This window comes from Hemitrygon akajei, chromosome 12, assembly GCF_048418815.1.
Source record: "Hemitrygon akajei chromosome 12, sHemAka1.3, whole genome shotgun sequence".
Taxonomy (NCBI): domain Eukaryota; kingdom Metazoa; phylum Chordata; class Chondrichthyes; order Myliobatiformes; family Dasyatidae; genus Hemitrygon; species Hemitrygon akajei.
Genome location: NC_133135.1, coordinates 42,283,549 through 42,308,989, shown reverse-complemented (window position 1 = coordinate 42,308,989; position 25,441 = coordinate 42,283,549). Strand labels below are relative to the sequence as shown.

At 37.6% G+C, this 25,441-nt stretch overlaps 1 protein-coding gene across 2 annotated transcripts in view; it reads left to right on the top strand.

The window, feature by feature from the left end:
• The first annotated feature begins 949 nt into the window (after positions 1-949).
• The window catches only part of pik3r3b (phosphoinositide-3-kinase, regulatory subunit 3b (gamma)), a 577,180-nt gene continuing 552,688 nt past the window's right edge, over positions 950-25,441 (top strand). Inside the window, exons 1-2 of one of the 2 annotated variants that reach the window (XM_073062975.1) lie at positions 950-1,185; positions 1,679-2,300. In XM_073062975.1, coding sequence (XP_072919076.1) covers positions 1,976-2,300 — 325 coding nt within the window. In that variant the 5' untranslated portion in view covers positions 950-1,185; positions 1,679-1,975. Of the gene's footprint in view, positions 1,186-1,675; positions 2,301-25,441 lie in introns of both variants that reach the window. The other variant, XM_073062974.1, reaches the window with a different exon arrangement.

Below are 25,441 nucleotides of genomic sequence, written 5' to 3'. Positions count from 1 at the left end.
ACAAACAAGGTACAGTTGGGTCCCATAACCTTTGGGGCATCCATTACACTCAGTTATTTCTTAAAGTGATACAGTATTGGAAACAGTCAGATTCCCTGAGACTGGATTAAATGATATGGAGGAAGCTCATGCAGAATCTGAATTGCATCAGCAGCCCACACTGGATAAACTCTGCACACTTCCTTTCCTAGAAGGCATCCCTCAACCTAATAGGTTTCAAGATTTGGCTACCATTACTAGATCTCTATTTTATGTATTTTAAATATTGTTAATTGAATGGAAATTCCTCAGCTGTTGTGACAGGATCTGAATCAGTCTTTCCAAATCACTTGACCAGACCTCTGGATTCCTCGTCATCTTGACACCTTATCACTCAGTGACATTGTATTTTAATGCAATAAACAAAAAATACAGATGCTGGAAACCTGATGTAAAATCAGAAAATGCTGGAAATACTCACTAGATCAGCCCGGAGCTGTGGGAGAGAAGCGGCGCTAATATTTCAAGTAGATGACTCTTAGTCAAAAGGGAAACTTGACCCGAAACGTTCATAACTGCTTCTCTTCCCACAGACGTGGCTTGACCTGCTGAGTATCTCCAGCGTTTTCTTCTATATAGTAGCTCCTTAACCAGTAACGGTACGACTTGTTTATGGTATACAACTATTCATGTATTTTCCGAAACACCTACATTACAAATTGTCACCCCTTTTACAACAATAATCTTAGTAGGGATTTTGCCCTTTCTAGATACCACAAGTTTACTGCAGTCCTTCCCCAAGTCCGCGGCTCAGCGTGCTTTAATGCAACACGTAGCGGCTCCCACCCAGTTAGTGAACCGGGTCCTGGTCCTTCCCAGGGAGGTATCAGCGCATCTGCACAGATTCTGCGGTGCAATGACCGACTTCCACTCGCAATTTATCACTGACGGTGGGTGTGGTTAGACACGTCACGTTATAAATGCTGGAAGTCTGGCTGGGTGTAAGTGACTGCAATGAACAGTCCTAACTGCGGAGTTTCGGATGTCTCAGCAAGGAACAACTAAAATAAAACAACAGCAGAGAAAAATACAGCCATGGCACGGCAGTGCGCGTCACTTCCAGCAGACCGTGTACTTGGGTCTGCCTGAACTCCCATCCAAGTGGCACAGAGCATCTCAACGACAAATCGCGTGGGATTTGCAGAGGTATGTATTTTTAACCCTAATATCGAAAATTGGGGACGTCTGGAATTGTTTTGTTTTAACTTGGTGCTTGCGCTCTCAAATTCTATAAAGAGCAACGCATCTTATTGTGGGAATTGCTCGTTTTCAAATTGCGTTTGTATTTTGCTTCACTTTCTCTTTACGTTCAATGTCAAAAGCTTCAGAGATATTTTAAAATTGGGGATTGGTGGGATTTGGTCCCCATTGGCCAGAACGGCTGAAGACGCATGAGCTCTGGAGATGAACTGCAGTGGGTTGGTTTTGCTCTGTGGTGAATTATAAAATTAACCTATTCCCAAACGCTGTTAGTGTGTCCCATGCACTTCCGCACAGACACCTCTAGTGCCTTGTACATATTAGATAATTATAAGCGCATGTAACGTCCTCTGATTTTTTAACGCTTTAACGAGCTCTTTTCTCTCTCTCTCGCTCCCTCTTTCTCTCCACCCGTCTCTGTCCCTGGTTAATTCAGTAGGATTACTAGAAGGACTTGAACCGGATGGATTCCGCTTGATTAGCATCTATCCGAAGCAGAAGAAGCCACATAGCCAGCACACTTCGTGAAGTTTCACGGCGTCACGCAACTTCGGTGCCAGCTCTGTCGAAGTGTGGGGAATGGAAACTGCAGCAGGCGGAACAGCGGGCATTTCACACAGGGGAAATTAACAGGGTTTTGGCACTGACCTTGAGTTCTAGGGGAGAGTCGGTGCTCGTCCTCAGGAGATACCACCATCTCTTTTTTTTTTAAACAGAGCATTTATTTCCTTAAGCCATGTGCACCGAGGGTTTCCAGTACCGGGCTCTGTTTGAGTACAAGAAGGAGCGGGAAGAAGATATCAACCTATTGCCGGGTGACCTGCTCACCGTTAGCAAGTCGGTGCTGCTGACTGCCAATTATCAGGAAGGGGATGAGAAAAATCCCAAAGGGTGGCTAAATGGAGTTAACGAAAGAAATAAAGACAAAGGAGACTTTCCTGGGACCTATGTCGAGTTCGTTGGACCGATTCGAATTGTGCCTCCAACTCCCAAGCCAAGACCGAGACCTGTTCCTCCGACCCCCAGCGGCTCGGCAGCGGCCAGTCCGGTTCCACTTTCTGGTAGGTGCCTCTTGATAGCTGTGCACAGGCACAAACGTTTAAAGTTATTAAAGATGAAATCAGCAGGAGTGAGGTTTGGCCCGTTATTAACGGTGCACAACGTTGATCAGACAGAATGGGTTTATTTGTGATTCCTTTATTGTTTCGTGGCTGCAAGTTCTTAGTTATTACTACGCGAGATGGAAATTCCCCATATAAAATATAGAGATTGAATTAAGGGCATGGAAAGTTATGCTATGCTTTGATTTTTGAAAATAAGTCAACTGGCCTTTCTTGCCACCCAAGCATTCTATATCTTTTCCTTTGGCAGAACTCAGTGAACGCGCAGGGAATTAAAGAATTAAAAATTCTAAAATCAGTTTATGTATAAACGTGTCTAACCTTTATTACTCAGAACAATCTATTGGGAAAGCTTTGGAGATACTGGATTAAAACCCCATCCTCTGGCATCAAGCTATTATAACTTGTGTTTTTTCAGTACCAGTATATATTCTCAATAAACTCTCTCAGGCTGGAATGAGCATGTTAACAGATAATGTATTGACCTACTCGCCTCTAGTTTCTAGTTGCTGTAAGGAATATTCGCTAACGTCCGACATTAATGTTGCATCATCATAATGCTATTTGAAAGAGGATCGTAGCTGTACCTAAAGGGAGTTATTTGTTCCAGGGATGCTGTTCTCCACGTGGAAAATTAAAAGTAAAATGATTATTAGTTGCTTAGTATTGGCACTAACAATGAGCTTCAGTTTTTCAAGTTCACTCAAATAGAGCTAGTAAATATTTTTTTATCTAGAATGTTCTGATTTAGCTCAGATACCGTTGCATCAATAAAAGTTTCAGATATTGATGTATAAACTTCAGTAAATCTGGTTATGAGGGTGGCTTCCTTTTTGTGAAGAGATCAACCCTCTGCATCAATGTTTGGGCAGGTGTACTTAACCCTCAATTTCTGCTCAATAGCTAAAATCTTGGGTTTTCTATACTTTTGAAAATCCATCAGAATTAAAGTTCAAAGTCTTTAAGGTCATGGCTGGAGTTAAGTTTGAATTTCTGCAATTAGGGATTTGGATTCAAACTGTCACAATTCCTCACAAGAGAAAGATGGAACAAAATATTGAAATATTTCAAATGAATTTTTTTAGTATATTTTGGCATTTTGTTTATATCTTTTGCATCAAAAGTTACTCAGGTATCCAACTAAAAACTCTTAACATTTGCAACTTCTGCAGTAATGGTTGGATAGAAGGACCAGGGATTACTAATATTTTTTTGCATTCCCTATAATTTAAGTACATTTTAACTACTGCACCCAATTAAAACAAAATCATGTTCATGTTTGAACAAGTGGCTAGTTGAGTATAAACAACAAAATATAGCTTAAGATAATTATATCAAAAATTATAGCAATCAAGTAGCCTTTTGGATGAAGTGATGACGTGAGCAGATGAGATGGTCGATCAGAGATTTGAAGCCGATAACTTACATTTCAAACAAATTAAATTAGATATGATTTTGATGGGTATACTTTTTATTGGCTCTGTGTAAACTTCCAGTCACTTGGAAAAATATTGTAATTTATTCCACAATTAATATATCATCTTTGCTGTAAATAAGCATTTTAATAAAAAGAAAGTTTGCATTTTAAACTAAAAGCTTCCGTAGCAGCGCTTTTGGCAAATTAATAACTGCAAACATAGGCTTTTTTTTAATGAACCTACAGATAGTTAATTTGCTGTATGGATATTGCCGTGGCTCCTAAGAATGTGTATATGAGAGAGAGTATATGAATGTGTACATGTGTATATTAAAAATATTCTGACCTGAGAACATTGTTATGAATTTTTGAAGGTGATTGAAAGAGGCTTATGCAGAATACTTTCATCAATATCATAACCACATCAAAGAATATCATAGTCTTTCATAGAAAAAAGTGGGCTCACCAGAAGTGCAGAAAGATCTTGGAAATGGCAGAATTATCTTGGGATAGGTGAAAGATAATGCTTAATGCCGCATAGACACTAAAAGCTTGCATATGTAACTATTACACAAGACATGGAGTTGCTGTATTCACACAGCAGAGTTCAATATTTTTAAGAATGATGATGTTACAATTAATAAAAGGCTTTGTTTAATAGCATGGTAAAGTCAAAGGCTATCAGAAACAAAGAACTGAAAGAGAATTTTATTATAAATGCATTGAACTTACTTATCCAAAAAAAACAAATGCAGGTTTTCAGATAATAATCAAATACTATTTTTGACATAATTTAAAGGAAGTGTCTGTGAAATCAGTCCCCATTTATAATTGTCCTTTAGCAATTGAATGTATATAACCCAAAACCTCACCTAGTCTCTGGATAGACATTTAGCATACCAATTAATTTTAGACTGTGAATCCAATGTTTAAATAAGACCTGAAGTAATAAATCTTTTTTTTTCTAATCTGTTATCCTCCATCTAAAGAAGTGCGGAATTTCTGACAGAATATTTTTATTGTTCATCTCCCTGCATTTTATGTTTCTGACTGGAAAGAAAATTTAAAATATGTAACATAAAGTTCTTGCGCTTCAGTTTCGGCAGTTCAACTTCACTTTGAGGTTTAGATTGTTATGTTTTGAAGCATATCTCACTGCAAGCAAAGGATTTCTATCAACGTATGGATTTTTGAACTGATCAATAAACTGAGCAGGAGCCTGAGCAAATGGCTTTCCTTTAGCTTCTTTTTTAATACTGAAGATCTCCGAGGAAATAGAGGGATAAAATGTTTTCAAACATGGGGATTCAACATAGTTAACAGAAGAGAATAAAATAATTATTGGTTAGGGCGTGGGAAATATAACTGCTGAATGCTATTGTGACTGCATTTTCATCTTTTGAACTGAATTTGTTTTTCAGTTTCAGACAATTTAAAGCATTTTCCTTTTGTTATTTTTATTGTTTAGAATAAATTATTTAGCATGTGAAATTAATTTCTTCCTAGTTTAAAAAATGAAGTGTCTTGTTTGTCCATTTTTGCTGCTGATATTAAATCAAATACATACTAACAGACAGGATTTGTTCATTGTAGTCTTACTCCTTTGTTAATTTTCTGTTAATTCAGATGACCCTTATTGATTTTTATTAACTTTTACATCCTTGGTTTATCACGGAGAGTTAAATTTTGAGGATTAATAGTCACAATAAATTTTAAGTCAATTTTGATTTAAAGTCATTGAAGTTAAACAGTTAAAATTATGGACACTTCTGTTTGAAATAAGTTTGTTAGCTCTGTCTGGCGATTCCAGAAAAGTCACAAATAGATTGATCACATCCCGATGTGTAAAATTGTACTTGGCGTCCTGACTTGCAGTTAAAATTCCCGTTAAAATCTGTACCTATGGTAAATATTTTAGTGGAACTTCTCTCTCTTGTTGGTATAGTAGGTTTAAAAGTATCCGGATTGTAATAGCTGTTTTGAAGTATGTTTTGACTCAGGCTCGCGTTCACTTCTTAAGCCATGCTTTTTGTTGAATAAATCTGACTGGATGCAACTCCAGCCTAGCACAGCAGCTAAGTAGCTTCAGTTAACTTGCTCTCTCAGGAAAACATGATGCCCATGCCCAAACACTGAAAGGTTGCAACAGCCCTGGTAGGTAAAATATTTATTTATTGTGTGATGCGCCATGGAGCAGGTCCTTTCTGCCCACTGAGCCACGCTGCCTAGCAATCCCCTGTTTAACCCTAGCCTAATCACAGGACAACTTACAATGACCAATTGACCTCCTAACTGGTACAACCTAGGCATTTTGGAGGAAACCTACATGCACACAGGGAGAATTTCTTACACAGGATGCCAGAATTGAACTCCAACACTGACACCCTGAGCTGTAATAATGTTGCAATAACCACAACACCACCACAGCTCTACACCTGGGTTAGGAAGGTAATTATTATCATTTTTGTGGTTTACAACCAGGCTTATCACTAGCATTCATTAAACCTTTCCACCAGAGTACTTTGCCTGGCTGCCACTGGGCTTGGCTTCTGGCTTTTTATTTCAGATAATGTACTGTGTAGAAAATGACAATATATGCGGCATTTAAGGACTTTTAATTAAAAATGGATTATTGCTTTCTGTCTGTCCATTAGCTTGACCATTTGCATGTGTGTTCTTGCACATCTATTATGCACACCTTGCACATGGGGTGGCATGATAGCATAGCGGTTAGCACAACGCTTTACAGTAGCAGTGACCTGGGTTCGATTCCCACCGCTGCCTTGTAAGGAGTTTGTACTTCCTTCCTGTGGCTGTGTGTGTTTCCTCCTGGTGCTCCGGTTTCCTCCCACAGTCCAAAGACCTACCAGTTAGTAGGTTAATTGGTCGTAGGATTAAATTGGGGGTTGCTGGCGGCTTGGCTTGAAGGGTCAGAAAGACCTATTCCATTTTGTACCTCAATAAATAAATTAGCTTGTATACACAAGTATACACAACAAATGTTTTTCTGGTAAATTTAAAGGTAGACTTACTTTAAAATCAACTAAAGTACTGGCAAGTGTTTAGCTCCTTGCAACCAAGTCAGGGCCGACGGTGTGCTCTGTCGAGGAAAGGGGATCATGAATGAACTAATAAGGGGGAAGAACCATATAGTATTAACTGAATTGGTGGAGGTAAAAGTAAACAGGTGGAATTAACACAGAGGTAGAAGAGTTCTAGTATAAGATGTGAAGGTGGGAGTAGTGTTACAGTAAAAATGTGAGGGTTGGAAGGAGTTTCTGTGTCTCTCAGCCTCCTTTTCTTTCAGGTACTTTTGGAGCTAGAGTGTTGAAGACAAAATCAGGATAGAGAAAGTTAACCCCTGAACTTGTTGAAATTCCAAATGTATTTTAATCTTTAAAAAAAAATCTATTAGTCATAATATAGACAAACACTGAGAAGTTCCTGGATATGCTACGTTTATTAGCTTTGGACCTTCAATTATTTTATTAACCTTTCAGAGTTTTGGAATATTTATGATGATGCAAGTGAAGAAATTTATGTATATCTATATACAAATTTATGTATGGGTACTTGTCTTTAATGTAAGAGCTGTCTTTAAATTGTTGACTGCTTGGTTGCCCTCACAGTTCACTTGCAGAAGATATGAAATTGGCCCTTGTTCATTTTTTTGGCTTGCAGATCCCAACAGTTGACCTTTGAGGATATGGAAAGATCTATGCAAGTAGTTTTTATGGAAAAGGAGCAGCAAACTTCTCTTCTTTCTCCTTTATTCTGCACTTGTTTGCAAAGCGATGTCTGAATGTTTTTGGAAGCTCATATATGTCAGAATTCAAGATTGTTTATTGTCATTCTTCAGTAAATGAGTATAGAGGAGAATGAAATGATTGTTGCTACACACACAAAGTGCTGGAGGAGCTCAGCAGGCCAGGCAGCATCTATGGAAAAAAGTACAGTTGATATTTGGGGCCGAAATCCTTCTGCAGGACAAGTTTTAAAAAAAAGTTGAGCTCTTCCACCATTTTGTGTGTATTGCTTGGATTTCCAGCATCTGCAGATTTTCTCTTGTTTTTGAATGAAATGATTTTTACTCTGGATCAGATGCAGCACAAAAAAAACCCACCTTATCAGAACAAGGCTACAAATATTCAAATTCTAAATGTCTTTTTCTTACAGGAAAGACATTGCTATCATCTTGCATTAACAAATGATAAGTGTCGGCCTCAGATAATTATTTTTGTATTTAACAGCAACATTCTGTGCCTTTTATTGATTTTGTTTCTGCATGTAAGTAGCTGACTAAGAATGGATACATTTTGCACTTTTGATTTAATGAGTATTATCTTTTGAAATGCTTTCATCCTGACATTGAAATCGGAACATTTTGTGGCAAAGATCACAGATGCCTCTGATCTGCCCAATTACATTTTCGAAAGAAACATTTATGAAGACTTTGTGAAACTTAATCCCAACTATTTAACCAAGTAATGTAAAGAAGCTTGCTCCAGTAACATCAAAAGTTTAATGTTACATTTTAAATCATGGAAGATGTTGAAATAATTTCAGATCTCCTAAATCAGTGAACTGTTTTACAATCTTGAACATTTTAGTTGAAGAACTCCATTTTAGGTGAAAATCGGTGTTGTATTTGGTTGAAGATGTTTATTTTATCTCTTCATCTTTATCTGGCCAGTGCTATCATATTTACTGTTGTGTGCTGGGGCAACAGGCTGAGGGTAGCAGACACCAACAGAATCAACAAACTCATTCGTAAGGCCAGTGATGTTGTGGGGGTGGAACTGGACTCTCTGGCAGTGGTGTCTGAAAAGAGGATGCTGTCCAAGTTGCATGCCATCTTGGACAATGACTCCCATCCACTCCATAATGTACTGGTTAGGCACAGGAGTACATTCAGCCAGAGACTCATTCCACCGAGATGTAACACTGAGCGTCATAGGAAGTCATTCCTGCCTGTGGCCATCAAACTTTACAACTCCTCCCTCAGAGTGTCAGACACCCTGAGCCAATAGGCTGGTCCTGGACTTATTTCCACTTGGCATGATTAACTTATTATTTAATTATTTATGGTTTATATTGCTATATTTCTACACTATTCTTGGTTGGTGCGGCTGTAACAAAACCCAATTTCCCTCGGGATCAATAAAGTATGTCTGTCTCTCTGTCTGTCATACTGGTGACAGTAAGTTTGCAAATCTGAAATTGTAATGCAGTGCTCAGTTTTTGTTTTGAAGGTATATAATGTAGAAAATTATGTATGGGAGTTTACGATATTTACTTGCTGCTGCTTCAGTAGGTATGCACTTGTATTTTTCTGTACCTTATCTACCTTGGTATAATATGGCTTCTCTTGGGGAAGGGCATGCAAAGATGATAATTGTCTAGTCAGTTTGCCAATGAGGTATTTGAAAGTAATTGCCTTACTTTCAAATGTGTTTCTTAGAATCATTCTCGTCATAGTTTTTCTGTTGCTTTAAGTTGTTATTAAATGGAATATTTTTCTTTGATTACATATTTTCTGTGCTAGTTATGCTAGATACCTGTCAAATTCTGCAAATGACTGATATTGTAGACTTGATCTAAGTGATCCTAGAGCCACGTCTGCAGCCAGATTCGGGCTCCATAGTCTTGCTGCATGCAGTCTTGAATGGTGGTGGATAAATGACTTGTGAGTGGAGAATGCTCTATGATAGGACAGGCCGTCCTTGGGCAATGAATTTTCACTGATGTCCATAAGTTAGTTATAAGTTAGTTATCTTCCATGATTCAGAAAATTCACTGGATGTGGTAAATGTACCTCCCCAGTATTGTAATGAATGGCATCAAATGCATGTAAGACTCGTCAGAAATAACAATGATCAAAATTGGAAAGACAGAGGAAACTAGTTCTGCTATTTGTAGGAACCAATATATGCATGTTGGATTTTAATGTTATGGGAGCTTGTTCATATTTAGGAGTCATGATCTTATAATATAGAGGGCAACCTACTTTGCCCAGAAGTGTGTGCAGAAGGCAAGTCTCGGGTATTTGAAAACATTTCAGCAAATATTATGGGATCACAAAGATACCCTGTTTGTAGTGTTGAAGACTTGTGCAATCAAGCTGTTTCACCATACCCATAGCATGGTTTTGAGCCAATAATGATAAATATTGTCAAAGTATGTTTGAGCCACCAAATTAGGACCAATTTATTCCAGATAAACTACCTGGGGGTTTTATTCACACCTAAAAACTATTGACTTCATTTTAGTTTGACTTTGAGCCATAAAAATTCAAGAGAGGACAGTGTATTCCTGACAAAGTGGAAAAGGTGTGTTTTACATTTGCTAAGTCATCAAAGGCAACATATCCAGATCAAATGAAAGAAGCATTTAGTATTTAGTGGATGCTAATTTTTTTTTGCCTATACTTAATTCTTCATATAAGCACTTACCTTGGTTTTCTTTTTTGGATATTAGCTTGAATACAAATAGAGGGATTATAATTATCACTGTCTGCTAAAAATAAATACCTCCAAATCTCAAGTAACACATCAGAAAATGCTAGAGGAACTCAGCAGGTCAGGCAGCAACTATGGAAATAAATAAAGTTGTGTTTTGGGCTGATGCCCTTCATCAAGACTGGAAAGGACAGGCACAGACCTTCAAATCTTGTTGTTATGCTTGACTCTCAATTTTAAAATACTTGGCCATGTGCAGCGAAGTATTTTGTGCTGATAAATCGTTACACTCAGTATTCAGTCAGTGCACTTTGTGCGTAACTTAAATTGAAGCTTTGCTTCTACTTCATGTCAATATTACAGCAAATGCTGTAAATATTGGATAGCTTTAAAGTCATAATATAAACAATACTTTCAAATGGTATCTTCTCAAGTCTTGCCGTCATGCTCTGCATTACAATCTGAAGCCTGTGGATAGATTACAAGTTTATTTTTATAGCCAGTCATGCATATTTGCATTTTGTCTATACTTTATATCAGAACCACGTCTGAATAAGATTTCTTAGCAGTGGAAAGCTGGTTTCTGCAGCAAAATATGGCACCTGTGAAAGATTGCTGGTGAAAGGCATCTGGCTCAAATATATTTGATGAAAAAATCCTTACTTCATATTAGAAATCACCAATTATTGGTATTACTAATTTTCTACCCATAGTGTATGCTGGAGACTTTCTGGTAATGGAATTTGACAACTCTTTATTTCAATATAATTGAAAAATTCAAGCAGAACTATAATACCAGAAAAGTTAAAAAGACTATTCCTCAATAATTTTATGGATAGTTACATTTTAGTTCTTTTAATTTTTCATAGAATGGGAACAGCATATGATCCAGTCCCTGAACAATTTTAGTGAGCTCTCTTCGAATGGATTATTCTTTTTGAATAACACTAATGCAAACAGAAGTAGAAGGGAAAAATGCACATTAGTTTCGTATGTTTGTGAGTCAGTGATTATATTCATTATATAATTGAATCCTCCCCTCACAGACTAGAAGTGAAGAAAAGCAAATAAAACGAAATGTTGCATGCAACACAGTTAATAGTACACGGGTCAATATAAATGTCAATGAATTGATGAGATTACACTTTGAAACATTTTCTTTGGTGATCACAAAATATTATTGAAATAAACACCATCCAAAGGCTTGAATTCATAATGCACATTTCATGACCTGAGTAGGTAAAGTATTTTGAGGGACAAGTCCTATTGTAATGGAGAAGAATGAACCCAGTAGAGTACAGGAAAATACTCTACTCTTCCAGTGGGGATACAGTGGGTTCTTTTACATTCTCTTGAGAAATCCGATGAGGTTTTGGTGTGACATTTTGCATCAATGATACCACCACTGAACATGCAGGAGAGGGATGAAGTCTCTGTTGAGATTATAAACCCAGTTCTTGGCAATGTTGTCTAAACTCATCCACTCTAACATATACTGTATGTTTTGCATTTTTGAAACTTTTCCAATCAAATAGAAAGCAGAGTGATTAGAACTAACTTTCCTTGTAAATATCTAAGGAAAGTCTCTCTCTGCTAGATTATGTATTGTATTGAACTGCTGCTGCTAAGCTTACAAATTTCATGTCACATGCTGGTGATAATAAACCTGATTCTGATTCTGAAAGTTGCACTGTTGTAAATAAGATAAATTAATCTGTTGATATACCTTGTGGGTCCTCTGGGATAAGATTTTATAAATTAGTACTTTCGATGAAAAAGTTTGGATACTAGATCTGTAAAGATGAGGTTACTTGCCTTTTAGTTAATACAAATCATATGCATCTCTGAACTTGGATCCGATTATTGATTCTTTCCAAATATAAGGCTATTTCCCTTCTCTAATGAGTTCAAATTTGTAAACATGGGGTAAAAAATGAATTCACGGTCCAACTACTAATCTGAGAGAATGCAATACCCACTAGAGATTCCATCTGGTTTTCATTCGGTTGTAAGAATAAGAAGTCTAGATTCAAGAACGTAAAACTACATGTGAATATCAAGGTTCATATTACTATCAGTGGGGAAAATGTTCCTGCAGAGATTCAGTACTATTCCATTGAACATACTGAACTGGTTAGTAACCCACTGTTGCCCCTTCTCCTGTCAGTAGAAACAGTTCCGCCGGGCTTAGTAACTAAACCACAACCACGTGAAGGTCAGGAACTGGACTTTGTTGTCAGAGGCTTTTGGGAGCATTTATTATGTAGTGGGGAGCTTATCCCCACTACCACCCTCTCCCCTCCAGCTATGACTATCTTAAGGAACCACTTAAAACCAGTCACTTTGGGCAGATGGGGCTCGTCAGCCATGGTTGGTAGCTCATCTAGGAGAAGGAAAAATCTGATCTCAAATCTCTGCTGTCTTGTGGCTATACCAACTTATGGGGAAGGCTTTAGGTGTAAACCTTGGAAATATTCAGAACTTGAGTCTGTCAGGCAATCCTACACGGAGTTTTATGCTGACTGGCAGCCCCTGTGATGCTCCTCTGCTGTTCCTTTGGACTCATCAGTTTCATGTAGAGGAGAAGCCTGCTGTATGAGCAACTACTTGCCTTTGTATCCTACTGCCCTGGCTTGTGGATCACATAGAGAGCTAGGACACAATATCTATGGTCGACCCTGAACAATGAATTGGAAAAATGTGTTCCATGAATTATGGACTACAGCTTTTATTGTCTTAATTTCTTATGAACTTAATTGTTAATGCATCGTTAGCTGATGGAATCTAATAGTATATTGGTTCTTGCTGAAAGGGAACGTGAAATTTCCTTTAAGAGTTGAATGTTCCCCTTCATCTGAATATTAAGAGATTTTCCTTAAATATATGTCTATTAAAATTGCATTTCCTCTGTTGGTGTGTCTTTTTTCTTGCAGACAGCGTGATACTCAATAAAAAATCTAAACTGCACTCCACATCTGCTTGACCATTTTAGCTCTTTCACATTGGCTTGACCAATTTCATATGAATTGCTCTAAAAGCCACCATATAATCTTCTGCAAGGAGCTCAGGTATTTTGAGACTTGTTGCACCAGACCCAGAAATCATAAATTTAAAACTCATCAAGGAGAAATGTGGAAGTAAATTCAAGAAATTTGATAAATTGGGACAATTGCCAAAATGGATTGGCCATGAAAAACTGCTTGATTTCTGTAAAACTTCAATATTCTTCCTTGAAAGTATCTGCCACACATAACTGACACAGCCTAAATATAACACCGCTCCAGGACTGCAGAAGAAATATTTATAAATTTCAAAAATGTGGCATTTACTTCCAGTAAAATTGTTGTATCTACTGTCATCTATAATATTCACAGCATTAATTCTGACTATAATTTTCATCTGGAATATTTATGTAATTCTAAAATATTGATTTTCTTATTGGGTATCATTTAAGGCTAATGAGCAGTTTGTAAGGAAGAACTGACATTCAACAGAGGATTATTAACACAAGATGATTAGTAATAAAAGCAGTTTTCTTTTCTGCATCAAGTGGTTGATGGCTGAAGGGGAGTGGTTGAATCAAATTCAATAGGAGGTTTTAAAAAGACAGTTGGCTATTTACTTGAATGCAAAAGTGCTTGCAGTGTTATTGGAGAAACTATCAGTGACTAGAACTAAATGGCTAGAACCTTTTTCAAAGTTTGCTGGGCATGAGGGGCAGAAGTCCTAATTCTATGATGTAGGACATTATGGCAACTAATCATTTTTCATGAGTGCATCCATGCTTTGATCTTTGAACCTCACGGTCATCCCTTTGGTCTATTTTAGTTACAATAGCACATGTTCTTACTGTAAGAATAATACCAAAAGCTCAGACTTGTCCTTTAAAGATTTGTGCCATCAGTCTGGCAGTGGAAGGTGTTTGAGGTCCTGGAAAATCAGATCATCAACATTGGTGATAATGAAGAATTTGATTTTGTAGGACATGGATTAGTTGAGGTGTATTTACTGGAGTTGAAATTTTTAAAAAGTTAGCACTGCACGGAACATGATTGCTTGTATCAAATATATAAAATATTTCTACAATTATTTTGTGTTTTGAGTGATAATATTAATTAATGTAAGGATTTAATCTTGGATAAAAGATTAGCCAATCTCAACTATGATTTTCTGGAAATAAATCCATGTAGTTAGAAGAAGAAGCTTGTTTTGATTGTTGGAGTTCACTGATGTGCTTGTCCGAGATTGTCTGCTACATCACTTGACACTGCAGTACTGAAGCAATAGTGGCTGGCTGCTGAATGCTGCCATTGTGCAGCTTTGTAAAACCAGAGTATACTTTGGCACAATTTGGTGTTCTGTGAGATAGAACTGAAGCCAGCTGAAGATTGATCACGGCAACTGTTGCAGAGTGAAAGAAGGGCTTGTGCTTCATCTGAAACATAAATTTGGATAGGGCAAAAATTATTCTTTCACTTTCTGTAATCTTTCATATATTGTCATTAATGAAAAAGTGTTTGTTGCTTTAAATGGATCATAGCTTGTGAAATATGTGCATCATACGAGTATTTGAAGATGTTATCCTAGTACTCATTTCCTGCCAGTCTCTGACAATAGGACAAGAATCTGGATCACAGACGATTTTCTTCCTGGAAGCTGTGAAATTAGTTATATACAAGTTATTCTTTTCAATAATTTCTCCTTTATTGAAATTTGCATTTTCCATTATCTCTGCCAGTCCGCATCAATGCTAAGAATTAGGGATAAGAGGGACCAGGCTCCAATTTACAAGGAAGTTAGTGGTCCATGATCTGGAAAAAAAAACATACAGAAAATACTGTGGATGCTGGAAGTCTGAAATAAAATGGAAAATTCTAGAAATAATCAGAGATAATGTTTGGGGTCGTTGGCCTTTCATTACAATTTATAATGGTGAGTTGCATAATTTTGAACAATTTGTGGGTATGCACTGAACAGGGTGCTGTTACAGACACAAGATAAATCTTCCAGAGAGAGAGAGATCACAGAAGGCATCTGGCTCAGAAGGTGTCCCTGGCCATACCCTTAGATACCGTGCAGATTAGCTGGCCCGGTTATTTGCAGACATTTTTCACCTTTTCTTGTTTCAATCTGTGATTCCCACCTGCTTTAAGAAGAATACTGTCCTCTCAGTATGCAAGGGAAAAAAAACACAAGGTTACACGCCTTAATAAGTGCACCACACACGAAATGCTGGAGGAACTCAGCAGGCCAGGCATTCCTGCAGCATTTTGTATGTGTTGCTTGGATTTCCAGCGTCTGCAGATTTTCTCTTGTTTGTGCCTTAATAACTACTGCCTGGTGGCTCTGACGTCTACCACATGAAGTGGACCCACATATTTTGCTGACCACCTAAACTGGTCTACTGTTGATGCCACCTCCTGGCCCTCATCCCTGGAGCAACGAGCCAATAAAGACATCTATGTTGACTATTTATTGATTATAACTCTGCCTTCAAAATCTTGGAGCATGTTGGACCCATCTCAGCAGGGCACATCAACCAATTTCCTGTCCGTGGACTCTGTCTACACTCCTGTCTGCTTTGTAAAAGCAGCCAGTGTATTCAAAATCTCCACTCGCAAGAGATATATTCTCTTTTTACTCACTCCACCCCCCCCCCCCCACAAAGGAAGGAGATCCAGACTAGGCTCAAGGATAGATTTCACCCCACTGTTAGAAAATGACTGGATCCCTAGTAAAACAAAATGGAGTCTTAATTCCTGGTTCTGCATTCAGTTTTCGCTTTACTGTTTTCAGTTCAGTCCTAGTGTATTGCTGTAATGAAGTGATCTGTATGAACTGTATGCAAGACAAGTTTTTGAATAAGCACTGGGAGAACAATCTGAGCTGAACAGTGGGGTTAGTTAAATAGTTCTCCTTTTGGCAGGCATAGAAACACGAATCAACATAGCATCTTCTTGCTGCAAGTTTCTATAATTCGTATTTAATAATGATATTGAAATGATTTTGTGCATTTTCTATGGTCAAATGTGGTAGAAATCCAAATTAAAAGTTGCTAAGTTGAAGAAGAGTAAACAAGGACAACAAGTGCTGGAAGCAATCGGCAGGTCAAGCAGCAATGGAGAGTTAAACAGTTCAGATTTCAGGTCCAGACCTTTCATCAACACTGGGGAAGAGAGGAAAAACAAGTTTTAGTAGCAAAGTTGATGAGTCAAGAATGGGTTGATAAAAAGCATATCTTTGAAAAGCTGAGTCCAGAGCCTCATTATTGACAAAGCATACTTTGTTGCCATCTGTCCCATTAACACATCTGGACTTGCTCTGATAGAAATATTCCCTTTGTTCTACTCATCCCTCCCTCACCTGTTGTGTCTGAACTAATTTGTTTCTCTCTGTACCTGTTCTGATGAAGTGTCCCAAACTTGATACATTCATTTTGTTTAGCTTTCTACAGATGTTGAATGATCCATGAGTATTTCCAGTATCTTATATTTCAAATTTCCAGCAGCTATAGTTTTTTAACTTTAATAAAAAAAAAGGAAGTATGTCTGCGAGGCAAGCATTAAATCAAAGAAGTTCTTGATTGATTTAATTTAAAAAAAACATTTTCTGACATAAATTAATGCAAATACTTCTATTTCTGCTTTTGTTTGGTCAGTAGTTTGTTCCTCGTTAGCTACCCTGAACAAGTCAGAAGAAAGATAATTTGCAAAAAAGAATTTTTCATCAACTGTGGTTCATCACTCAGTGGCTTATAGGTTTTTTCCCCACAAGGGAGGTCATGAGAAATCTGCAGAAGTTGCCTTTTACCACCATTTAGTCTATGCTCTGGGAACATTTTATACAACATTGTCATAACCTGGTTACATTATTGAATGTGTATTGTCATCAAGGCAATTTTATTGATTTTGTGGATTTTCGAGAATCAGAATCAGACTTTAATCGCCAAGTACCTATGCACATACAAGGAATTTACTTCCGGCAGATGTTGTCTCTCTACTCATAACAATAATAATGATAAATATAAATGAAAATATAGATTATACATACAGGTAGTGCAATCCAAGTAATAGTTAGCCGACAATTAACCGGCAGTTAACTGTTCAGCAAAGTGACCGCAGTAGGGAAAAAACTTCTCCAGTGCCTATTAGTCTTAGTCTGGAGGGATCTGAAGCGCCTACCAGATGGAAGCAGATCAAACAGTCCGTGTGCAGGATGGGAGGAGTCCTTTATGATGTTCCCCACCCTCCTCTTCAACCTGGAAGAGTACAGGTTCATAATAGAGGGCAGGGAGGCTCCAATGATGCGCTCGGCAGTCCTCACTGTGCGCTGTAGTCTGGAAAGTCCTGTTATAAATAAAATTCTGTTTCTATTAATTATATCCAGTAATGGTGGAAAATACTTGCACGGTATTTAGGATTGTATTTAGCATTTGAAGTGCTTGGCCTTAAAATCAAAAATACTGTTGGAGAGGAGAAAGAGATATATTTAGAACTGTGGAAAATAGTATTGATTACCTCTGATTAATCTTGGTGTAAGATTTGTACTGGTTTTGTTTATAAATCATCTCAATTATTAAATTTGGCATTCCTTCATTTGAAGTACTTGTTAATTAATAGTGCTGGAGGGAATGCAGGTGTGGGTAAGCCTCTAACATTGTGGCTTTGATTCTTTCACTTGCACTTTACTCCTTACTGGAAGAATCGCTGAATTGTCCTATAGTTTAATGTATGCTTTAAACTTGGATTATCTTCTATGTATAGATTTTGAGTATAGTTGGGACAGAAATCGAAAGTGTCGTTTCACTTTACGAAATCTCCACGTAAAGTCTTGTTGCTACCTACTCCCTACCCATTTCACTGTTCCAGATCCTACCTGCCTTCACGGTTTCCCTCATTTTCACCCAGCCTGACAAAATGATTGTTCTTCTGTCCTGACCATTATCTAAGTTGTTAATTTTTCTGAAGGTCTGTCTTCTGGTTGCCTGGAACACGTTAAGCATGTGAATTGTCAGGAGACACAATTATTTTGAAATTGAAGGACCTTTTAAAGTTTCTGCATAGATTTGAATTAAGTATGTTCAAATAGTTACAAAGCAGTTTTGATACCAAAATAAGAGGACTCTATCAATATGGTCATCTTAATCACTAAATTGGCTGCTTTGTGAAATGCTTCTGAGCATCTAAGGTGCATTTTTTTCATTTATAATTCTGTTTTAAGCTTTTTGAATATTCTTCCATAATTATTTCACTGAGTGCAGTAGACTTATTCAAAGTACTTCATCACCTCAGTGGAATCTAGCAAGAATTTGTTACCTCTCTGCTTACAAACCTTAAACAGGAGCTTGTGGATACCTGTATTGGAGGAAGTGATTCTTCTGTTCTAGTCATCAACAAATGTTGCTGTCTGATAATCTTTTAGTCAATAATATTCTCCTAAAAGTAAAGTTAGATCATCACTGGTGGCATTTGGTTTTGGTCAAAATTGAAAATAATGATTTTAGTTGACTTATCTGATTTGTATGTAGAAAATGCTGCAAATGTGGTCATTTAAAATCCCTGAAAACTGCTGCAATTAAAACAAAAAGTAATTTCCAGAAACTTCTGGGAGGAATTGTTCAATGACTATAAGTAGTGGTCAAAATTAGAATTTTTGTTTACTAAGTATGAACATGTTACCAGAATACTGTGAGTGTTCTAATTAAATCTAATACTATATAACTTCTCCTTTTACCTCGGTGACTGAAAATTGTGGAACTATCTGACCCACTTACTGTTTGTAATGAAGTAGAAGAGAAAATCAGAGTATGATGTATAGTTTTAGGATCTTGTGTCTAATAATAAACAAAATACATTTTCTTGCATTCTGCTTTCATAAATGGTTACTCATCTAAACAGAGTGTCATTAAAGACTGTTCAATCTTAAAGGTCAGATGAAGCTGGAATTGAACCATCTTCTTGTGGGAAGGAACTTCAACAGTTTCTGTGATAACATTGTAGAGAATACAGCAAGTACAGTAAAAGACCATGATTGGTCCTTTACGGGCCAATTATTGATCAGAATTAGAGCAACATGAGAGCTGCAAAACAGTGGATTCGGGTTCTCTGGGACACGTCAGGACCCGTACATTAGGCAGCTGCCCCGATTAGTTGAAGTACATCGCAATAGTTAAAAAGGCATTAAAAAAAGACAAATTACTGTTTAACTGAGTGAACATTATGTGTTTAAAAGAAATGCAGAAAAAAATAGAACTCTACCAATACTACTGCAGTGCTAAGCTGCGCATTAGTTCCTAATATTTATAGAGAAATTCATCGAGTGTATGCTTCCATGTTTTGACTCTAAATGGACAAAATCAGTGTAAATGCCTAGTACAGATAATCAATCTATTATTGATTTATTACTTTCTTTGGACCTGATAGTGTTGCGTGTTTGTAGCCAAGGGAACTGTTCAGTGTAGCATGATTTTTTTTAAAAAATAGGCTGTTTTCAATATATTCTGCACAATTTTTGAAGCAAGTCAGAATTTTGTAGATTTCCAGGTTTCTGCACTAACAGCATCAGCAGTATCTAATTCTTTCTCTGCTTTCTAAAATTTAATGTAGTGCCAACATTTCCATCGCTTTAAAATCTTTATGACCCAGCTTCTTGGCAGTTTCCTCTGACTTTCTGACTTGTTTTTTTTTAACACTGGTTCACTAACATGCACAGCTCACCCAATCATCCTGTTACAATGGATAACTATTCATTAAGGTCCTCTTCAACAGCTGGATCCCTACCTTCATGCTTTCATTTTTGAGATGTTTCCTGTTGTCTTTTTCCTTAACCCCTACATACTGTTCATATTCTATGCCTTCACAGTATGGTGTGGGTCAATTATGACCCAGCACCACCCCCCCCCCCCCCCGGCCCCTGAATCCCCTCATAAATACCAAATTTTGAACTACAGATCTATTTAGAAAATATAAATAGCCTATCTGACATTAATAAATGGGTGATTAATCCTTAATTAATCTTTTAGAGATCCAAAATCCATTTCAATAGATATGGGTCAAACTTGACCCAGAGCAGCCTCAATCTACAAAAATTTGTAGCACCTGTACAGAAGTATAACATTTTAAAATATTTTCATTTTTGCACACTTTGGGTCACTTTAGGAAAAGTCATCAAATTTTGGCTAAAAAAAATAGCATTTAGGGTGTTTTTACTGCCGTCAAATGTCAAAACGGGTCAAACTTGACCCGAACAGAATGTGAGGGTTAAGCCCATTCTTCTCGCTGTTTATCTTGCTGATGTATCAAGAGTGTTCTTGTAGATTTTGGCACTCCAGTTACCTCTGCCAGCTGAAGATGAGTGGTTTTGGGTGGATGGTTTTTAACTTGGGCCAGTAGGGTAATTTTTTGGCTAGTGTCAAATCTTTTTGTAGCATCTTGGCAAGGATCTGATTTTTTTTTTGAAGTCAAAATAAAAAAAAACAAAATGATCAAGAAAGACTACTTTTTGAATCAGTGTCCATTTGCTCAAATGGATAAGCATGGTGTAATGGTCACACAGATACACATGACTGACACTACTTAGAAACTGTTTGGCAACTGTCTCTTGTCCCAATTACAGTGCCTTGAAAAGGTATTCAGCCCCCACAAATACTTTCACATATCACTGTCTTGTTTTCTAAACTTAAAGTATATTGTCCTTCGGATTTTTTCAGCTAATCTATGAAACATTGTACGTCATGTCAAATCAAAATCTTCAACAATTTACTAAAAATTAAAAACCAAAATTGAGACGAAAAATGTATTCATCCCCTTTGTAGTTACTATGCTAACTTTCCTCAGGTGCAATCCTGTATGTTATCTACTCACCCAATGTGTTGATGTGAGAAATTGGAGGATCAGTTGAATAAATACACCCTCTCTTTATGATCCAACAGTATGGTAGATTTTCAACAGACCAAATCAAAATGAAGATGAGTATTCAAGACAAGTCAGGGAAATGATGGTGGAGCAGCACAATTCTGGGAAGGGGTACAAGACCATCTCAGAGGCACTGAACATATCTCGGAGCTCAGTGTAGTCTATCATTTTAAAAAGTAAAATATGAAACCACAGCCACACTACCTAAGGTCAGGCTGCCCCTCTAAATTTAGTCTCTGGTGAAGAATTGAATTTGTAAGAGGCTACTGTGATGCCAGCAGTCACTGTCAGTGAGCAGCAGAAGTCAATAGCTGTGAATAGAGATGAAGTTCATGGCTCCACGATCCTTGAGGCCCTGCACAAAAAAGGGTAATTATGGAAAAATATGGAAAAGTGGCCAGGAAGAAGCCCTGGATTAAAAAAAATGATGTATCCTTGCCTGTAAAGACTTTGCACAGCATCACTTAGAAAATACCGTAAAGATGTGGGAGAAGGTCTTGTTGTCAGATGAGACTAAAGTTGATCTTTTTGGCCTCAACACTAAGCTGTACGTGTGGTGTAACTCTAATATTGCACATCAGCTAGGTACAGTATGGTAGAGGTAGCATCATGCTATGGGGATGCACTTCAGCAAAAGGGAATGGAAATCTGGTCAGGATTAATGGGAAGAAGAATGCTGCTAACTAAAGAGAGATCCTGGATAAAAGCCTGCTAGCATCTGCCAGAAAACTTAAACTGGGGAGGAAATTCGTCTTTCAGTAGGACAATGACCCAAAGCACACTACCAGAGCAGCCATGGAGTGACTTCAGATGAAGAAAATTGATGTCCTTGGGCGTCCCAGACAGAGTCCTGACCTTAATCTGATTGAACATCTCTGGCAAGACCTCAAGATTGCTGTCCACCGCTGCTCTTTAATGAACCTCACGCAGCTTGATCAAATTTGCAAGGAGAAATGGGCAAATCTTGCTCCATCACGTTGTGCAAAAGTAATAGAGACATAATCAAAAAGACTGCTGACTCTAATAGCTGTAGAGATGGTTTAACTAAGTACTGAGCAAAGGGAATTGAATGCTTTTAAATTGCTGACATTTCAGTTTTTGGAATTTTAGTGTTTCATGCTTTACAATTTTCCCTGTTTTTGGTTAAAATGGTATCTGCTGTTAACCTGTTGAGATGTTAGGCAAATTGGAGTGGCTCAAAGTCACTCCTGAGACAGGTGCTTGTATGTTTTATCTCCGAAATCTCAAAGCACTTCATCACGGTGGATGTAAATGCTATTGGATGATGGTCATTGAGGCAGGTTACTCTGTTCTTGTTGGGCACTGATGTAATTAAAGCTAGCTTGAAGCTGCTGAAGTGAGAGATTAAAGATATCAGTTAACATTTCAGTACTCAGCTAGGTAGTCTGTCCAGGCCTGATGTTTTCCACGGATTTGCCCTCCTGAAGGGTGCTCTCACGTTGGCCTCAGATATTGAAATCACAGGATCGTTGGGGCTGGGGGAGATCATGAAGGTGTCTTCATGTTTTGTTGGTCAAAATGATGATGCAAATTTTTAAAGCTTAACTTTTGAGAGGTACAGTGGAAAGCTGGTGTCTGGATATAATAATCAATGGGTGCTTTTTTTTTTGCCTAGTGGTTAGGTAAAGAACCACATTAGGAACTTGTGCTTTGTGTTTTTTGACTTGACCATAGATGCAGTTTTGGACCTCTTGCCAACAAGAGATGCCTGACTTGTCTGGAAATGAATCCTGAATGTTGAATTGTTTATAACTTGGCAATTTCACTAAAAGAATCTCCAATGTTCGACAACAAGAGTGCTCCATAGAGGAAATGCCTTTTGTGTTGTTTTTGATGCAGGAGAACATCGTAATGGCATTTGATAAAAAATATAAGGAAATACCCTGTCTGAGTGTTAGCATATTACACAGCTAACAGATTAATTGTATACGCCACAGAGGTTGCATTTACCAGTTGTATTCATGACCGACAAATATGAACTTTATATTAGACTCACTTTGATCCAAGCATAGGGCATTGTATGTTGTATCTCCTCAAGTGGGCATCCAGGTAGTTTTAAAAATCTGCTTCTCCCACTATTCATTATCAGTAAGTTCCGATCTCCATTACAAGGAAATGACTGTGTTTCCTCAATTCTTTTTTAATTCTACTTCAATCTGTATCCCCTCCCCTCTGCTGAGGAAGAAATAGAATTTACTTTTACAACCTGTTGACCATGCTTTTATTGTATACTGCTCAGTTAAATATCGCTGTTTCTCTTTTATTGGGAAGAAAACAAACCGAACTGTGCCAGTATTGGGGGTACTCCATTCTTATCTGTAGTTTGGTAACTACAATGTATAAAGACTCAAACTGAGGTCTGACTTGTACTTGTATAGAGCAGCTGTGTGATCGCCCTGCTTTTGTATCCTATACCTCAGGCAATGAAAGCAAGTGGATGAGTCTGTCTCATCCACCTTCATTGATCTATCACATACACTCCAAAGTTTTCTGTTACTACTATCTTGAGACCCTATCACTAGTTGTGCATTGTTTCCTCTTCGCAATGGCATTACCTCACTCTACGTTAGGCTGAATAGATTCAACATGTTTTAGCAATCAAATTGATTTACCACACTGATAAATAATAGAATAATTAAAGCCACTGGCTGAGTTAAAAGTTGAATGCATCAGCATTTTCTTTGAGTAATGTATTCAACTATTGCTCCCAAGTTTCCACAATTCCTTACCTTGGAATGAATCCAATTCTAAATCAGCATCTTTCATAATGTTGAAAAGCAAATAGCAAGGAATCGAATTATCTCTCCCTTTCTCAATGGTCTTAAACACTAAAGTGTCTGTCTCTCATTGTATTTATTCCTTTAGACATGGTTCTACTTTCTCATGCTTCAATTTTATACAGTTTTGTCTAGAAATAAGTTTACCAACATAGTTTTCATGTAAAAACATTAAGTGTATCTTCCCGTTATTTTAACAGTGGCACAAATCCATTCAGCTGGTAATATTTCAAAATCTGGGAACAAAGGTTTTGGCTCTGAGCCTGTTCCTTAAGCTTCAATCCATAACAGTACTGTATGAAGGGAGAGCTGCACTGTCAAACGTATTAAATCAAGGACCGTGGCATTATTTTACCGGTATCTATCCATCATATAAATTATCTCACTGTTGAAATGTTGCTATTTGGAAATTGGTTTAGTGTGTCCTAGAATATGAAAAATGATCTCATGACACAAGTTCTTCATTGGTTAATGAAGTCTTTGCTATATCCCGAGTTTAGGAGAGGTACCATATAAATGTAACTCACCCTTTAGTGCTGTCATTTCCTGAGTGTAAATTTTAGCTAATTTCATTGAATGATCCTACTGTGGGTTTTTACAGCACTGTGGTAAATAACCCTGAAAATTGCCCTTTATCTTGTTTAAGAACACATTGGAATTTCAGGTTATGAAGCATTAGATAAAAAATGATCCAGTGCTTTCCCAGCATATATGATGAATAAACTCTTGGGCTTCCTGTCAGGTACAGGTATTGATTTTAACCAACATTTCAGTGACAAACTCTGCCATCTTCATCAGTGATGATGCCTAGGCATGTCTAGCCTGGTGGTATTTATACCCCTGTCATCCATCGCTCCTGATTGGTTAATCCTCATCCAATCAGGTTTCTGCTGTCCTACCTTGTTAGAATCAAATTCAAGAGTCTTTGTTAAAATTCTTTTCCTCTAGTTTTACTTCAATGGCTTCCTTCACCAGGCAGTCCCAAAAGCCATTGGGGCAGCACAGTAGTTTTGTGCCATGGAAACCTGCATCAAGGAACACAGGAGGTGTATCCGTTTGGGTTACTTGAAGAAAATGGTGGTAACAGATCATTTCATTCGCAATGGCCATAGGATTGACTTCAATGGCACAATACTAGAGAGGCAGGCCAATGGGTTTTGGGACTGCCTGGTGAAGGAAGCTGTTGAAATAAAACTAAAGGTAAAGAATTTTCACAAAGACGAAGGTTCTGCTCTAAATAAGAACTGGAATTTAATTGTAAACAAGATGGGACAGTGGAAACATGATTATATGGAAGTAGCCAATCAGGAGGGACAGACAACAGGGTGTATATATACTACTGGGTTAGTCATGCCTAGGTGTCATCCTTGATGAAGATGGCAGAGCTTGTCATTGGAAAAATTGGATCAAGTTAATATCTGTACTCTGCTGGAAGTCCGAGAAGAGTTTATTCTAAGCAGCAGAGAATCAGTATCTGATCTCTTTAGTGAATACT